The sequence below is a fragment of the Gnatocerus cornutus genome, chromosome 3 (assembly GCF_029298725.1).
Source record: "Gnatocerus cornutus isolate USDA-ARS CGAHR chromosome 3, icGnaCorn1.1, whole genome shotgun sequence".
NCBI lineage: Eukaryota > Metazoa > Arthropoda > Insecta > Coleoptera > Tenebrionidae > Gnatocerus > Gnatocerus cornutus.
In genome coordinates this window covers 14,636,490-14,653,099 of record NC_142235.1, presented here as the reverse complement: position 1 = coordinate 14,653,099, position 16,610 = coordinate 14,636,490, and the positions used below count along the sequence as shown (strand labels likewise).

General features: G+C 38.8%; 4 protein-coding genes across 5 annotated transcripts in view; 2 read left to right on the top strand and 2 right to left on the bottom strand.

Moving 5' to 3' along the window:
- Nucleotides 1-6,273, top strand: part of LOC148177320 (GAS2-like protein pickled eggs) — a 20,605-nt gene extending 14,332 nt beyond the window's left edge. For both annotated transcript variants that reach the window (XM_088032630.1, XM_088032629.1), the window contains 4 exons: nt 32-245; nt 4,308-4,415; nt 4,465-5,143; nt 5,370-6,273. In XM_088032630.1, the coding sequence (XP_087888756.1) occupies nt 32-245; nt 4,308-4,415; nt 4,465-5,143; nt 5,370-5,890 (1,522 nt within the window). In that variant the 3' untranslated portion in view covers nt 5,891-6,273. The remainder of the gene's footprint in view (nt 1-31; nt 246-4,307; nt 4,416-4,464; nt 5,144-5,369) is intronic.
- Nucleotides 6,274-6,590: 317 nt separating this feature from the next.
- LOC148177319 (cytochrome P450 4C1-like) lies at nt 6,591-7,990 on the bottom strand. Its single transcript, XM_088032766.1, has 6 exons — nt 7,912-7,990; nt 7,684-7,869; nt 7,570-7,636; nt 7,256-7,526; nt 6,980-7,217; nt 6,591-6,934 (listed from the first exon to the last, which is right to left on the bottom strand). Exons 1-6 carry the CDS (start codon nt 7,967-7,969, stop codon nt 6,591-6,593), a joined length of 1,164 nt encoding a protein of 387 aa, XP_087888892.1. The 5' UTR covers nt 7,970-7,990.
- Nucleotides 7,991-10,885: 2,895 nt separating this feature from the next.
- Nucleotides 10,886-12,700, top strand: LOC148177318 (cytochrome P450 4C1-like). The gene is made up of 7 exons (XM_088033309.1): nt 10,886-11,084; nt 11,130-11,330; nt 11,377-11,562; nt 11,611-11,677; nt 11,742-12,021; nt 12,075-12,312; nt 12,357-12,700. Exons 1-7 carry the CDS (start codon nt 10,886-10,888, stop codon nt 12,698-12,700), a joined length of 1,515 nt encoding a protein of 504 aa, XP_087889435.1.
- Nucleotides 12,701-14,294: 1,594 nt separating this feature from the next.
- LOC148177317 (cytochrome P450 4C1-like) lies at nt 14,295-16,026 on the bottom strand. The gene is made up of 6 exons (XM_088033308.1): nt 15,624-16,026; nt 15,397-15,582; nt 15,283-15,349; nt 14,965-15,238; nt 14,687-14,924; nt 14,295-14,638 (listed from the first exon to the last, which is right to left on the bottom strand). Exons 1-6 carry the CDS (start codon nt 16,024-16,026, stop codon nt 14,295-14,297), a joined length of 1,512 nt encoding a protein of 503 aa, XP_087889434.1.
- Nucleotides 16,027-16,610: the final 584 nt, after the last annotated feature.

The following is a 16,610-nucleotide window of genomic DNA, read 5'->3' as shown; positions in this document are numbered from 1 at the left end:
ACTATATATAAATTTTCAATGAATTCTTCAGGTTTGGGATGTTGGCTCCCATGCTGGTGCAAATGGAGCGCCAAATCGACCGCGAGATCGCCGCCGACCAGAAGAAGTTGGGCTTCAACGACGGCCTCCAAGACCAAAACACCTTCGACGACGACGACAGCGACATGGAGGACGAAGAGCCCGTGCTAATGTACGGTCCGGTGCCCCAGATTGTCACCAACGACCTCAAGAGCCTTGACGAGATGGTGAGTCAGAATTTTTTTTCTCCGGAAACGTTACTTCCGCGTCGTTACCGGCGTCGCGACGTCGCCGTCTCCCAATTCTTGGAACCATTCCCATCGAATCGATCGGCTTAGAATGCCGCATTGAAATTCCCAGGTGGATCTAGTACGTAAATAAAACAGACACGTTCAACTGTTTAATTACGTAATTATACGATTCACGTACGGCGCGCGATAAATGTTATTTCATGTAGTTCTCGTTTGATATGACTGATATTACTTAAGTCAGATTAATGGATGTTTAAGTAGCCTTAAGCTAGGGAATTTTTCTTTTTGAAATGGCGGAAAACGATAGAAATACGGTTTCGATGGAGATTGAGGTTAGGTTGCGACGTTGACCCCAAATGACCAACGGGGACGGCTTATCGCCGCATTTCCGGGTGGAAAAGAAGAGAAATGACGAAATTGGAAACTATATATAGGGTGGCTTAATAATAATAGTAGTGACGCCTTCAAATGTTCGATTACTATTATTATTGTTTTTATGACCTTTCTGGGTTCATTTCTCTGTCCTTCAAAGCTCCTAATTAGTCGTCCAATTTGGGCCCCATCATTCATCCCAGATTCTAATCATCAAGATGGCCGCCGTCCACAAAGCCCATGTAGGTGCTAAATGAGCTGATTGCGTTCACCGATCTATTATACCATCGATGGGTCCGCCCATCAAAAACGTACAGTCATAACTCAAAACAGTGGCGTTCTCACGGATTTTTTACATCTTCATTCATCCAAAGTCGGCTTAGAGCACTGAACCGACGTTCAATTGTTGCTAAAACAATGGGCTAACTGTTTATAATATGACTTAGAGCAGGCTGTGACCGGACGTGTTATCTTCACTTTTTTTTAAAAGTGAAACATTGACGCGATTAATTATGCTAATTGATTTCGACACTTGGCCCAGGGCCGTATTCGGGCTACATTTTTCTGGTACCAATTAGTTGCTTCAAATTGGTGATAATTGGGTTCTGGGTAGCGTGGTACGTTTTACGCCTGTATTGTGTGTAGATGTGTGAGCCGGGCTTGGGAACTTTCCCGGTGGAAGAAAGGAAATGAGGAAAGAAATCGGCGATTAATTGGTGAAAAGTGAAGGAATTGTTTAATCTTTGATTTTGTGGGATTGTTGCGGAAACAATGGAATTCTTATAGAGCGGATGTTGATTGTTGAAGAGAGTTTTCTGGTTTTTTACTTCCATTTAACTATCATGGTTGGCCAGATAAACGCTGGTTACTTCCGTCTTCGTTCAAAATTGGCTCGGAATTAGTCCAACTTTGGTCAAGTTTGGAAAATTTTTGTTTCAAGGTAAAATGAGAAATGTAAAATTCTGAGAGGTCGTTGACTTGAACTTGTTTGGCAATTGTACCAAATTACACCTTTATAGAACAAACGCATTAAATTTTGAAAATTTTCGTTTTTAAAAAGGGGCCAGTAATTTTTTTTTTTTGTAAAAGATGTAATTTTGTTATTTATGATGCTAAAGAAATCAAGTTTTGGAAAGTTGAAGCCTTGAACCAGTCTTATAGTTGTACCAAATAGCAACTTTGTGTAATAAACGGATCAAGTTTTAAAAATTTTTGATTTTAAAAGAAGTTAAAAAATTTGAATTTGTTAAAAAATGGTGTAATTTCGTTAATTTCGTTGCCTATGGTGCTATAGGAATGAAATTTTGGGAAGTTGCAGAGTTGAATTGGTTTGATAGATCCACCAAATTATATCTCTATGAAACTTTTGAATTAAGTTTTAGAAATTTTTGCTTTCAAAGGGGACCAAGAAATTTCAAAATTTTCGTCTTGAATGAGTTTGATAGCTGTACCAAATTGTAACTTTATAGAACGAACGAGTCAAATTTTAGAAATTTTCGCTTTTAAAAGAAGCCAAGAAATTTCAAAAATTTATTTCTAAAGGGTGTAATTTCATTATCTATGGTGCGACAGGAATCAAATTCTGAGAAGTTGTCGTTTACGACCGGTTTAATAAGTTTACTAAGTTGCAACTTTATGAAACAAACAGATCAAGATTTAAAAATTTTTGCTTTCAAAATGGGTCAAGAAATTTCAAAATTCACTTTTAAAGGGTGTAATTTCGTTGTCTATGGTGCTACAGGAACATAATTTTGAGATTTACAACTTAATGGAACGAACGTATCAAATTTTGGAAATATTCGTTTGTAAAAGAACCCCCATGAAATATCAAAGTTTTCTTTTAAATGCTGTAATTTTGATATCTATAGTGCTACAACTTTTGGGAAATTAAATTCTTAAATTGGTTTTATAGCTGTATGAAATTACAACTTTATGAAAAAAACTGATCAAATCTTGGAAATTTTCATTTTTAAAAGGCGCCAAAAAATTTCAATTTTTTTTTTGTAATTTTGTTATTTAGGGGGCTATGGGAATCAAACTTTTGGAAAATTTAGTCTTAAACGTACAACTTTATGGAACGAACGTATTAAATTTTGGAAATTTTTCGTTTTTAAAAAGAGCCAAGAAATTTCCAATTTTTTTTAAAGTGCTATAATTTTGTTATCTAAGGTGCTGTAGGAATCAAACTTTGGAAAAATTGGTTCTGTAGCTGTACTAAATTCTAATTTTATGGAACGAATGTATCAAATTTTGGAAATTTTCGCTCATAAAAAAAACTAAAAAATATAAAAATATTTTTTAAATGCTCTAATTTTGTTACCTATGGTGCTACAGAATTCAAATTTTGGAAAGTTATAGCTTTGAATCGCTTTAATATCTGTACCAAATTACAACTCGACAAAATTCACGAAAAAAAAACTTAATTTAGTAGAAATTAGCTTTCTTTGATCAGTAGAACCTACAATTAGTCTTGTAAATTTTGATAATTAGAATTTGCTTAAAAATTGGTCACAAGTATTGAATTTAGCCAACAGCGAGAACTTGTGGCATTTTGACCTTGAAAACAATGAAAATCCTCTTAATTAAACCTCGCAATTGTCGATTATCTAAAAAATCTTATCAAATCTTTGAAACAATAAAACGATTAAACAAATTTCTTATCATTCTGTGAGATCAATCATGAAAAATCCTCGAGTCTACGCTATTTTCGTCAGGTAGACCCAACACCCACGTGCTAACCACAAACGTTACAAAGTGATTGATTCTAAGTACCCTCGGATCGATTTACCGATAGCATCTCATTTCTGTATAAAATCGTAACCAAAACCGAATCGACAGGTTCTGTCATTGTTGGCGTGTTGAACCAGTCCCACGCAGAAATTCTTCTAGTTCGACGGTAAAACCGTAACTTGGGCGATTAATAAATAAGCCTACACTTGTTACTTTCAATACCACGTCACTTTCCGTCGCCATTCGAACAGTGATGCTTCTACGGGGTCACAACTTGGACGAATCGCTTTTTCGGACAATTTCAGTCTGAAACGATGGGTCACATCATGGGTCTATCGCTTCTCGTTTCGTTTCTTAATCGTGTAGCGACCCAATGACGTCACATCCTTTCAAGGTCATTCTTAGGAGTCTCGCGGGTCGTTTGCAGCGTTGATCGACGCGTCGCACTGCATTTTTCCGAAATGTCACTTTCACCAGTGCCGTAATGGGAAAATTTGGTTTTTTCGATTGGGTCGTGCTGTGCGAAACCTCGATCCTATCGAGCATAGCGAATTAATAAACTATAAGTCTCTAATGATGTGCACGATTTCAGTGAAAGCGACTTTTAATTTATTAATGTGTACCTATACCAGTGTGCTGTGCATTTGCAATATGGTTTCACAACACAATGCAGGATTCCTGTCCGTGTGCGGTCGCCTTTTTCGATTTTATCGTGATGCTTGGATCTAGACGGCTGGAATGGGAAAAAATGACGAGCGTAGGTTTCGCACAGCTGGGCTTGATCTGATTCCGGTGCTACGATTGTTTGGATTTTTTAACGAGCTAAGCGCGCCTACTAGATGTCAGCGACTTATCGCCTCGTGCCGAAAAAACAAGCTTATCTCTAGTTGAACAAATAATTACATTTCGAAAAATAAATATTTTTGACCCTTTCAGGTTCGCGATTTGGTGGAAAAATGCACGTGCCCCACCCAATTCCCCATGATCCGCGTCTCCGAAGGAAAGTACCGAATTGGAGACACCAAAGTCTTGATTTTCGTCAGGGTAAGTTTCGCCACCCCCACACCCCCAAGATTCTAATTCAAGTTTCTAGATTCTACGAAACCACGTCATGGTCCGCGTCGGGGGCGGCTGGGACACCCTCTCTCACTACCTCGACAAACACGACCCTTGTCGCTGCCGCTCACAGCACAGAACCACCCAAGGAGCTCGCTTGGTCAACAAGCCGGGGGCGGCGGACCTCCACGGCTCGCACGTCTACTACGACAGGACTGCAGCTTCGGGTACCACCTCCACCACCTCCTACTCCAACAGTCCGTCGACTTTAGGCCCGCCCATGAACTCACTCAACCGCTCAAGATCCCGCTCACCTTCCCACTTAAACGACCGCAGATCCTTGAGCCCTAATTTGCCTAGGAAATCGTTAGTTCCGCCCTCTAGGTCTAGAAGCCCCACCCCTAATTTCACTTCGACCCATTCAACGAGGTTATCGAGCAATAGGAAGGTGGTGACTCCGCCTTCTACGTCGCCAGTGCACCAATCAAAGGGCGGGAATGCGAGGAACCACGCCCAACATGTGACGTCGATTCAGATTCCGATTGAGGCGAAGAATTTGAAGTCGGAGGCGTCTCTGCAGGTTAATGAGGATCAGAGCGACACCACTTCTGAGGTCTCTGACGAGGGGTACAGGAGTTTGGGGGCCATCCAGGACAAGGCGAAGCAGAGGGTCTCTCTCCACAGCCAAGACTCTGTGGAAGATGCTGAGGAAAATGGTAAATTTCGTTTAGCGCCTCCACCAAATTTCAAGTCAAAATAACTTTTGAAATAAAATCAATTTTAACCTCAAAAAAACAGAAATAATTAATTTCTGGAAATGCTTTCAGCCACTTTGGTGAGGTATGTACATCAGTAAACTAGAACTTCTTTGACTGTTAAATCTTCTTAGTCTTTCAAGTTTCTTGGTAAATTCCTCGAGTTCTGATCTTTCCGTGTTTGCAGAGCATCAAAGCGACGGCGTGGAGGAGACCAACGACCTCGGCCTTCGCAGGACCGAGTTCTCCCAGCGCATCTACGACGACCCCTCAAAGCCCAAGCCCAAAGACCCGCCCCCGAAGCCCTCCCCCAAAAAAAGCTCCGGAACTTGGAGCGGCCGCGCCAAACAATCCCGCCCCTCTCTCAACTTGGAGACTTTCAGCCCCCCAATGTCCCGCAATGCGAACCGGAGAAGCATCACCCCGTCCCCGCACGACCGCCGCCACTCCTCCGCCACCACCTCCCCTACGAAGAACAGCTTGAAACAAGAGCTCATCAACACAGTCCGCCAGACCGACGACGAAAGCATCATGGCTGAGAAGGTGCAGCAGCTGCTGAAGCAGTACGGGAGTTGGACCCGGTTAGACTGTGACGATGTTGGGTCCCGGAAGTTCGTCCGAGGGGGAGAGAGGATGTCTTACCGGAGTCCGAGGAAGGACTCGCGACCGGATAATCATTTGTCGAGGATTCCAGCGCCGGTGTTGTAAAGATGTTTGTGAAGCCTGCAGAAGAGGCGCTTTTTTAAAGACGAGGGTTAGAATAGATGGTTTTCACCCTGATTTGTTATTTTTGGTGCTATTTGACTAATTTTAACGTTTTGGAATGTGATTTTTTCAAATTTTTATAACTGTTGAGTTTTTTGATAATATAAGAAGGAGGTGCTCAATTTTTGGAAATTGTTGTGACGAGATGAGTTCTAGAGTTAGATTGAATGTAATTTCTAGAGTTAGATGACTAATACTAATACTCTAGGGCATATTTTTAACAAATTAAGGGCGTGCGCGGGTCGTTTTATCCCCGCAGACGATATACTAAAATTCTTATTTAATTTCATTTCTATTTAATTTTTTTAATAAAACTAATTTTTTAATGTTTTGTTTTTCTCCCCTTTTCTTTGGGAACGTACTATATTACCACGTTTTATACCTCACGCTTTTATCAAAATAATAGTATTTTCGGAAATAGTTTATGTAGCCTTTTATATGAAAACAATAAAACAGTAGATTTGTCTAGAAGTCACTTATTTTTATTACTTAAGTCATTTTTCCTGTATAAACACTACGTAAGTTAGGCAACCCACAATACACTATGTAAAACTAGTTGCAGGAAATCAATAGTCGGTGTACCACAAGACTCCACAACAGGTCCTCTTCTATTACAATACTACAACCAAAACTCCCCAAAAATTTAGTTTCTTGACGTGACAGTCACTTGGTAGCCATCCCGAGGCCTCAGAACCAAATTAGTCTTCAGTTCAATGTCCTCAACACTCTTATAATTGGTACGAAACTCCAACTTCCGAATAATCGTAGCAACCATCGTCTTCATTGCCATCATGGCGTATTTCGGACCGATACAGTTTCGAGGACCCCCAGAAAACGGCAAATAAGCAAAACCATGTCTTTTTGCAACTTCTTCTGGCAAGAACCTGTCCGGATCAAACTTCAGAGGATCCTTCCAAATGTCACCATTTCGATGCACGGGCATGATGCCCAAAATAGCTGAGGAGCCTTTAGCCAAAACAAATCCGTCTAAAACTGCTTAATTAGAACAAAAAACAACAAATTAGGCACTACCTTGAAGAGGTACTTCTTCTTTGATGTCCCGGACGATGTAGGGACCCACTGGGAAAAGTCGCAAGGTTTCTTTTATCACCCGCTCTGTGTATTTCAACTGGGGTAAGTCGTGGGGCTCTACTAAGCGCGTGGGGCCGAGAACCTCGACGACTTCTTCGTATACTTTAGACTGGATCTCCGGGTGCATCGCCAACATCACAAAAACGAACGAAGTGGTACCGGCTGTAGTGTCAGAACCCTGAGACAATGACAGTGGAGTGGTACCAAACAACTTACTGCAATCATAAAGGTGTTGACTTCATCCCGGATCTCTTCTTCAGTGAGTTTGTTCTCGCCAACAGACAGTTCGATTAAAAGATCTAAAAAGGCGCGTTTTGGTGACGTGGTAGTACCAAACTTGGCTAACTTCTCGTTGATCACTTTCGAGGTGAAAGCGTTGAACTTCTCGGTTAGGTAACAGTTGTCGTCGTACAATTGCGTCCATTTGAAGATAACATCGAAGTGGTACCAAATGACGAACATACGCAAGAACATGATTTCCAGAAGTCTACAGGTCAATGGTAATAGCCCAAGTCAATTAACCTACTCACCTGTCCACCCATTGTCCGAAGATAGAATCGCCGCTTTGTGCGTCGACACGGATGCCCATCGCGGTTTCTGTAATTTTAGATAAAGTACCAGTGGTACCGTTTGGTTCATAGTACCACAGATGATATCGAGGGAGCATCGGCTAATTGTGGGAAACAAATCAAATTCTTTGTCACCAATCATGGTTTCTAAATGACGGGCCATGATGGTACTCTGTCGGGCGAAGACCTCCACGAAACCATCGAGGACTTTCTGGTTGAATGCTGGCATTATGATCTTGCGATGGCGCTTCCAAATGGGTACTAATGGCAATTGAGCGACCATAGATAACAGAGTTAACTTACCAGAAGCTGTGAACAACCCATAACCGACCACTGGTTCCGCGTATTTGTACAGATACATCTTAGAAAGAGCGTACGGACTGGTGAGTACCTTCTCCAGGTACTCCGGCTTGGAAACACCGTAGATAAGAGTGGGACCGTACCAAACCTTTGCCAGATTCGGATAATTAGTAAAGTGCTTTGTTATGGTATTGTAGATTTCTGCAAAATGGTCTGTTGACTGTTGGTGATGGAAAAACACGACGTACCATCGGTACCACCGGTAAAATCCAAGAGGTTGCCGATGAGTGGCCAACCTTTAGGTCCTGGGACGTTTCTGGAGTGACGGTACAAATGGCGTCTTTTCCAATGGTACTGTAAGTACCATATTAGCGCGATTGTGACCAGAGATAACCACAGGGCAACGTTTAGGGACCACTTTAGTTCAATCGCATTCATGGCGGGTTTAGAACAAGACTGGTGGACCCATTTGGCCGGCAGTTCTTTATTTGGCCCCCTCTGTGGGTATCTGAACTAGATTTGAGATTGCGAGGTTGGTGAGTATGAAAATTTTTTTGAGAATCGCTACATCTATTTCAATTTTGACAGCTGAGTTTTAATTTTGACACCAAAATGACTTCTCCGTACTCTGAAATTTCTTTGGGTAGTTTTATCATTTTAGCTCTTCTTTTATACGTTTTAGTGATTGGTTTCCGTAAGTTTAAACTATAGAAAACTAGTACTTTTATTTTTAGTTTTTAGTACTATGGATCCAATATTGTACTCAAAATAGTGTTTTGTGTCCTTTCTCGTCAAACCAGATCCACTGCTGTTATTACCCTTCAAACGACCAAAATATCTGCTCAAGTTGTCATATGAAAAAAGAACCTTCGAACTCTTTTTGCTGTCGGAGGAGGCACAATCTGTATTTGAAGATTTACAGTTGAAATAGAATTTCATAGATTTGGGTGCTGTAATAGTTTATTATGATACGAGTTTTATAATAAGGATTTTGGCGCACGCACGAGCGCAGCAAGAGTGGTCTTGAATCGATCAAATCGAATTATTTTGAAAAATTTTGAAGAAAATAAGTTAAAAATTGACAAACTTTGGTTTGTATTTTATTTTTTAATTATACAGGGTCCGGCAACACTTGTGTCCACCCCTAAAATCGTCTTTAATTTTAAAGATAAAATTTTGAAACTTTGCATACGCTCAATAGTTGACAAAGCTCTAGAAGCTGACGCAAAAATTTATTTTTTATCACGGTTTGGTTGGCGTCGCGACGTCTAAGAAGTATAATTTTTAGAGATTTTTGAGTTTTTGCGTAAAAATTCGCAAATTCAATTTTTTTTCAACATAACTGTGATACAAATATCTGAGTTTTTATTTTAAATCTAATGCAAATTGTGTTTGAAATTTGCGAAATAAACGTTGTTTTATCAAGTTAGTTTTCAAAATTATGACAGCGCATTGGCAAACTACGTTTACACCAAAATTTCACAAGTCACTTCATTCACTCTTATAAAGGTTAATTTTGATTATCACGGGCATGTTGCACTTTATGGACACCAGAATTCATTAATTGACATCGACAAGACGACAATTTCACCAAGTAACACTTTTGTTACAATCTAAAGCGAACCAAAGAATAGATGTCATTTGTGACACAAGATGTTGACAGATGGGTGTAAACGTAGTTCCCAATTTTGACGTAATAAAATTGGAAACTAACTTGATAAAACAGCATTTTTTTCTCAAATTTTGAAGACAATTTGCATTAAATCTAAAGTGACAACTGAGATATTTTTAACACATTTATATTGAAAAAAAATTAAATTAGAGGTTGATATCTCAAACCCTCACAATTAACTAACAATTACATATATTTAAGGCGTCGCGACGCCAAAACTACAGGGATAAAAAAAAATCTTTGCGTCAGCTTCTAGAGCTTTGTCAACTATGAGCGTGTGCAAATTTTCAAAATTTTATCTTTAAAATTAAAGACGATTTTGGGGGTGGACACAAGTATTGCCGGACCCTGTATAGTATTTAACATAGTTCGGAATATTTTGAAAAATTTTGACAAATTAAAAAAATATATATATACATAACAACAAACCTCGGCTACGTCTCGGTTTGTATATGTATACTATTTTATTCCCAACTATGGCTAAAACTTATAACGGTCTATTTTCTAACTCCCTAAAATTTATTAGACCAAATAAATCTTTTTCAAAATTATAAAAAAATTTAAAAGCAAACTCGGTTTGTATACTATTTTATTCACAATTATGTTCTGACTTTTTAGATTCTAGAGTCAACATATTTTAAAAAATTTTGAAAAAAATAGCAAACCGAGGTGTTTGTATACTATTTTATTTTCAATTATGTTTTGACATTCTAGAATCTAAGTGTGTAGGAGCAAAATATTTAGATTTTTTTTTTGAAAAAATGTACTACACAATTTTATTTTGACTTTCTAGAATCTAAGTTCAACATATTTGTAAAATTTTGAAAAATGTATATAGAAACAAACTTTGGCTACGCCTCTGTTTGTATACTATGTTAATTACAATTATATTTCGACTTTCTAAAATCTATTGTAAGTATAAAATAATAAAAACAAAATTAAAATAATTTGATTAAATCTGATATTGACTCATTTCCAGATCTAAAATCTAACATTTTAAATAAAAAAACTTAAAATTTGATTCACCTACACAATGTCAATTTAAAAAAAAAATATTGACTCGCTCGGTCTATATCTCGTACGCTAAAACCTCACTTCACTGACTTGATCCATTAACAACTGTTATTTTAAAAAATGCGAAATATTTAATTTACTACAAATTTAGATGTGTTCTTGATTATTGCGAATGTACCGGAAATGGCAAGGACGAACACCAAAGTCAAAGACAAAATCATAAGAAGGTCACCAAACCCGATTTCCTCGTAACAATCTTAAAAATCAAATTTAAAAGTGCTATTGTCCGTCATGGCTGCAACATCATCTCAAGAGCTGCAGTACTACCTAAACGTATCTTTATGGATAACTTTGGGTACCACCATCATAATATGGCTCCTCCGGTACCACTGGAAAAGACGCCACTTGTACGCCCTCGCCCGGACAGTACCAGGACCCAAAGGCTGGCCCATCATAGGCAACGGTCTGGACTTTACCGGTGATTGCGAAGGTACGACTCTAACTCCAATTTACAAAATTGAGTACAAAATTTTAGCCATATTTGACAACATCATGAGGCATTTCAACACTTTCCCGAACTTTTTTAAAGTGTGGTTTGGCCCGAAATTGGTTTACGCTATATCGCATCCAAAATTTGTCGAAAAAGTGTTGATGAACCCGAAGGTGCTAAAGAAACACGACTTACTGGAGTATATTAAACCAGCGATGGGACCCCGTGGGCTCTTCACAGCGCCTAGTATGGTAAAAAAAAATTCTGGTACGATTTTTATTGTGAGTTTTAGTACCCGTTTGGAAGCCTCACAGGAAGATTATTTTACCAACTTTTAACCAACAAATCCTCAATAGTTATGTGGAGGTTTTCGCGCGGCAAAGTACCATCCTGGGACAGCAACTCGAAAACCATTTGGGTGAAAGTGAATTTGACGTTTTCCAAATAATGAGTCGTTGTACTCTTGATATATTATGTGGTACGACTTAGGGTATTCGTACTACTTATCGTAATGATGTTTTTACAGAAACTACAATGGGAATTTCGATGCAAGCACAGACGACGAATTCTCGTTTTGGCGAGTGGCTCGAACGGTAAGAGCAAGGCCGCGAACTTGGCTAATATGGGTTAAACTAATGTACAAAAAATCCTTGACAGGTTGTTGGAAATCGCGTTTTTACGCATTTATATAATTTGGTACCACTCCGATTTTATTTTCAAACAGACGCAACTCTACAAAGACGAGTGTTTTTTTCTTGAAAAGTTCAACAAGTTTACTGAAAATGTCATCAAGGAGAGGAGGAAGACCTTTCAGAAAAATGACGGAGATGGAAAGGGGAAAAGACAGTCGTTCTTGGACTTGTTGTTGGAGGTGTCAGCGGAAAATAAGTTGACTGAGGACGATCTTCGAGACGAGGTCAAAACTTTCCTGATCGGGGTAAGTTAATCAAACAACCAAAAGAAGTAGCTTTTGTTCTTTGACCCCTCCAGGGCACGGACACCACAGCAAACACCCTCAGCTTCATCTTCATTCTCCTTGGCCTGCACCCCGAAATTCAAGACCGCCTCCTCGAAGAAGTCCTGCAGGTGGTAGGCCCTGACCGAATGGTAGAGTCCCAAGATTTGCCCCACCTCAAATTTACCGAACGCGTCATTAAAGAAACTCTTCGCCTGTTCCCACCTGGAGGTTTTATCGGCCGCGAAATCGACGAAGACCTTGCCGTAACAGGTATAAAAAACTCACATTTTTCCATAACTTTCTGTTGCTTTTAGACGAAATTACCATTCCGGGCGGTGCGTCAGTTCTTATTGGAGTTCTAGCGGTGCATCGAAATCCGGAAGTTTGGCCGGATCCTTTGAAGTTTGATCCTGATCGATTTTTACCGGAAAAGATGGAAAAGAGACATCCTTGCGCATTTTTACCGTTTTCGAAAGGACCTAGGAATTGCGTGGGGTTTCTCTTTGCGCTGATGGCGACAAAGACGATTCTTGCTATGACAATTAGGAAGTTTCGGTTTTCGACGACTTATAAGAGCGTGGAGGATGTTAAATTGAAGACTACCATCATGACTAAACCGATTGATGGGTACAAGATTAGGGTGGAACTGAGAGAATGAGTCAAGGGTTGGAATTATAAAAAAGAGTTAATGATATGTTAAATAAAGCGGTTTTTAAAAAATGTGATAATATTTATTTGTAAAAGATTTAAATTGCCCGGCGCATTCACCATTTTTGATGAGTTTAAAAGTTTTTGGAAAAACTCCACTTTACGTAAGTAAGGTTTTTAAATTGTCTTTTTGGGATAATTTTTAACAATCTTTCTATATGTCTTAGTTCCGAAGAACTAAATATTTTAAAGCTTCAAAATTTTCGCCCTCAAGCGACAACCCAAAACTTTAATAGCTTCTGATTCAGTTATTTGTTGACGTAGGTACGTCAAAAACTTACACAGTTTTGGATTCTGCGTAAAATTCTGCTTTAAATAAGCACTACTAATTTAAGTTTGCTTTACAAATAAACGAGATATTGGCAGAATTATGAGGTATTTAGATTGTCTTTTCTGGGTAAAATTAAACAAACTGTTTGGTGTGAAAATATTTTTTAATACTTTTCAGTTATACATCAATTGAACAAGCGGCTTGAGATCTATCAACTCGCCAAATTTTAGATCGGTAGGTCAAATAGTTTACTAGTGGCGATAAAAAAAAACAAATTCAAAATTTTTATCGTTTGAAACGCAATTAAAAAATTATTGAATTTTAGACATTGGAAACCGGATTCTAAGCAACAAAAACGCAAAAAACGATGGCGAAAACCGCATCTTTCTATTTGCCGTAGTTCCGGAGATATAGAGCACCAAATATTCTGGAGCGCCAAAATTTTGGCTTCTGACAACTACTCAAAATTTCAGTCGCTTTTAATTTAGTTATTTGTGTGCGTTTATAAAAAAATTGCATTGTTATGGATTCTGCGTAAAATTCCATTAATTATACACCAACAAATTTACATTTTTTTTTAAATAAACGAGATATTGACCGAAATAAGTTTCCAGTTGGTCTTTCTATGAACAATTTTAGGATTTTTTTTAAGGCGAAAACAACGTTAAGTACTTTTGAGTCATACATAAATCGAAAAAGCAGTTCAAGATCTATCAACCGGCAAAATCTCAGATCGATAAGACAAGTAGTTTTCGAGTGGCGGCCAAAAACCCAAAAATTCCGAATATTTCAAAGCTGCAAAATTTTGGCATTTTGGCTACTACCCAAAATTTCAGTCGCTTTTTAATTCAGTTATTCGTCTGCGTATATGTAAAATTCGCACAGTTTTGGATTCTGCTTGAAATTCTGCATTAATTGAGCACCTACAACTTAAATTTACTTCAAAAATAAACGAGATATTGATCGAAATAAGTTTTCAAAGAGTTTTTTTAGGGTTATTTTATGTATCTTTTTTGAGACAAAATCGACATTTGGTACCTTTGAGTTTACATCAATTGAAAAAGCAGCTCGAAGTATTTTTCGAGCGCCGCGACGGTCGAAAAACCAAAAACTCAAAAAAAAGATTGGATGTTTGAGAGCTGATTTTAGACAATTCTTTTAAGTTTTACATTTTAAAATTAAAATCTAACAAAATACAAAAAAAAATTGGTAATTTTAGCGAACCCCAACACCCCACAATTGTTCCTTTTCTTTCACAACTCTCACAAATTCTTCATTTTCTCGGCTTTACAGTCAGTTTGTGGCCATCCTGAGGTTTCAAAACCAAATTAATTTTCAATTTAATTTCTTGAATGCTCTTATAACTCGTAGCAAACTCAAACTTCCTGATGGCCGTAGCGATAATCGTCTTCATAACCATCATGGCATATTTAGGAGCTATACAATTTCGTGAACCCCCAGAAAACGGCAAATATGCAAAAGGGTGTCTCTTGGCCACTTCTTCAGGCAAGAACCTGTCAGGATCAAACTTCAGAAGATCTGGCCAAATCCCACCATTTCTATGTACGGCAAAAATGCTCAAAATAACTATTGAAGCTTTAGGTAACACGACACCATCTAAAATCTCTCAGTTATAACAAACAGCAAAAGAAAATTACTCAAAACCTTGAAGAGGAATATCTCCAGTGATGTCTCTGACAAAAAAAGCACCAATTGGAAAGAGCCGCATGGTCTCTTTTACCACACGCTCTGTATATACCAAATGGGGTAAGTCTTCAGACTCCACCACCCGCGTGGAGCCTAAAACATCAACGACTTCTTCGTACACTTTTGACTGAATCTCCGGGTGCAATGCCAACATCACGAAAACAAAGGAAACGGTGTTAGCTGTAGTGTCAGAACCCTGAGACAAATGACAGTGGAAACGGTAGCAAACAACTCACTGCGATCATGAAGGTACTAACTTCATCCCGAATCTCTTCTTCAGTTAGTTTGTTGTCAGCAGCAGGGAGCTCGATCAACAGATCTAAGAAAGCTTTGCGCTTTGGTACTTTGGTGGTACCACGTTTAGACATTTTCTCAGCGATCACTTTTGAAATGAACGCCTTGTACCTTTCGGTTAATTGGCAGTTGTCGCGGTACAATTGCGTCCATTTGAAGATGGGATCAAAGTGGTACCACACCACATAAATACGTAAAAACATGATTTCGAAAAGTCTACGTCGTCTTAGTTAAAATAGAATATTCGTGATGGTACTTACCTGTCCACTGATTCTCCGAAACTGGAATATTCGGTTTGGGCGTTTACACGTACGCCCATCGCAGTTTCTACGAGTTTGGTTATTAAAAAGTACCCACGACTTTTATAGTAGTACCACAGATGATATCAAGGAAGCATGGACTGACTATGGTGTACAAATCAAACTCTTTGGTTTCAACCATGACCTCCAATTGTTTTCCCATGATGGTACTCTGTTGTGAAAACACCTCCACGAACCCATCGAGTACTTTTTGGTTGAACGCTGGCATTATGATCTTGCGATGTCGCTTCCAGATGGGTACTAATGGTAATTGAGCAACTATAAATAACAAGTTAACTTACCAGAAGCTGTGAACAACCCATTTCCAATCAGAGGTACCAAGTGTTTACATAATAGTTGATTCTTAGAGAGAGCGTGTGGACTTGTGAGTATCTTTTCTAGGTACTCTGGCTTGGAAACTCCGTAGACGAGCAAAGGACCGAACCATATCTTTCCCAGATTTGGGTGCTCAGAAAAAAATTTGGTGATGGTACTGAAAGTTTCTGAAATATGGTCGTTACGGTTGGTGATGACAGAACAAGACGTACCGTCGGTACCACCGGTGAAATCCAAGGCGTTGCCGATTAGCGGCCAACCTTTGGGTCCTGGGACGTTTCTGGAAAGACGGTACAAGTGGCGGCGTTGCCAGTAGTACCATAAGTACCATATCAGAGCGGTTAACAGGGATAACCATAGGAAGACCATGGCGTGACTGGTCAAACTATAAGGACCTCCGTTCTTTTATGTAGCCTTTATGCGTCAACTCAAATTGCGTTTAATAATATAGCCATTACACCACAAGTAAAAAACGAAAAAGTACTACCAATTTACATATCACTTAAAGAGTATTGTCTTGTAACTCCTACATGGTAAAAAACAGCAAAAAGATTAGAACAGAATTTATTGAGGACGCCTGTTTGGACTCTGAATTAATTAGAAGACGTAAAACTAGTTGCCTAGTTTATCAAATTCTAGCGCTCTGTACAAACTTCGCGTTTTCCCCACGAGATGTCGCCGCTCTCGCGCATTAATTCCAGATCCGTACTCCCCCGTTTCTTCCATTTTTTTGGTTTATTACATCAAAGAATTAAACCCTTTCGTCTCCGATGCGCACAAAGTTGTCAAAGACCGCATCCATCATCCAATTTAATACGCCGCATGAATTTTACATTTTACATCATATCAACACTCATACGTGGAAAACTTTCCAATTTTATTTAAAACATCTTACCTTTACGATACGGCACATTATGCATACGAAAACAACATAAAAGCCGCATGAAAATCCC

Bases quoted from the DNA above. Each gene is read 5' to 3' on its own strand.
- LOC148177319 (XM_088032766.1), bottom strand. From the start codon at position 7,969: ATGTATCTGTACAAATACGCGGAACCAGTGGTCGGTTATGGGTTGTTC. The intron at 7,870-7,911 runs GTAAGTTAACTC...AATTGCCATTAG, and splicing joins TGGGTTGTTCACAGCTTCTG to TACCCATTTGGAAGCGCCAT. The intron at 6,935-6,979 runs GTAGTGCCTAAT...AAGCAGTTTTAG, and splicing joins AGAAGAAGTACCTCTTCAAG to ACGGATTTGTTTTGGCTAAA.
- LOC148177318 (XM_088033309.1), top strand. From the start codon at position 10,886: ATGGCTGCAACATCATCTCAAGAGCTGCAGTACTACCTAAACGTATCT. The intron at 11,085-11,129 runs GTACGACTCTAA...ACAAAATTTTAG, and splicing joins CTTTACCGGTGATTGCGAAG to CCATATTTGACAACATCATG. The intron at 12,022-12,074 runs GTAAGTTAATCA...TGACCCCTCCAG, and splicing joins TCAAAACTTTCCTGATCGGG to GGCACGGACACCACAGCAAA.
- LOC148177317 (XM_088033308.1), bottom strand. From the start codon at position 16,026: ATGGTCTTCCTATGGTTATCCCTGTTAACCGCTCTGATATGGTACTTA. The intron at 15,350-15,396 runs GTACTACTATAA...CCAAACTCGTAG, and splicing joins CTTCCTTGATATCATCTGTG to AAACTGCGATGGGCGTACGT. The intron at 14,639-14,686 runs GTTTTGAGTAAT...GAGAGATTTTAG, and splicing joins TGGAGATATTCCTCTTCAAG to ATGGTGTCGTGTTACCTAAA.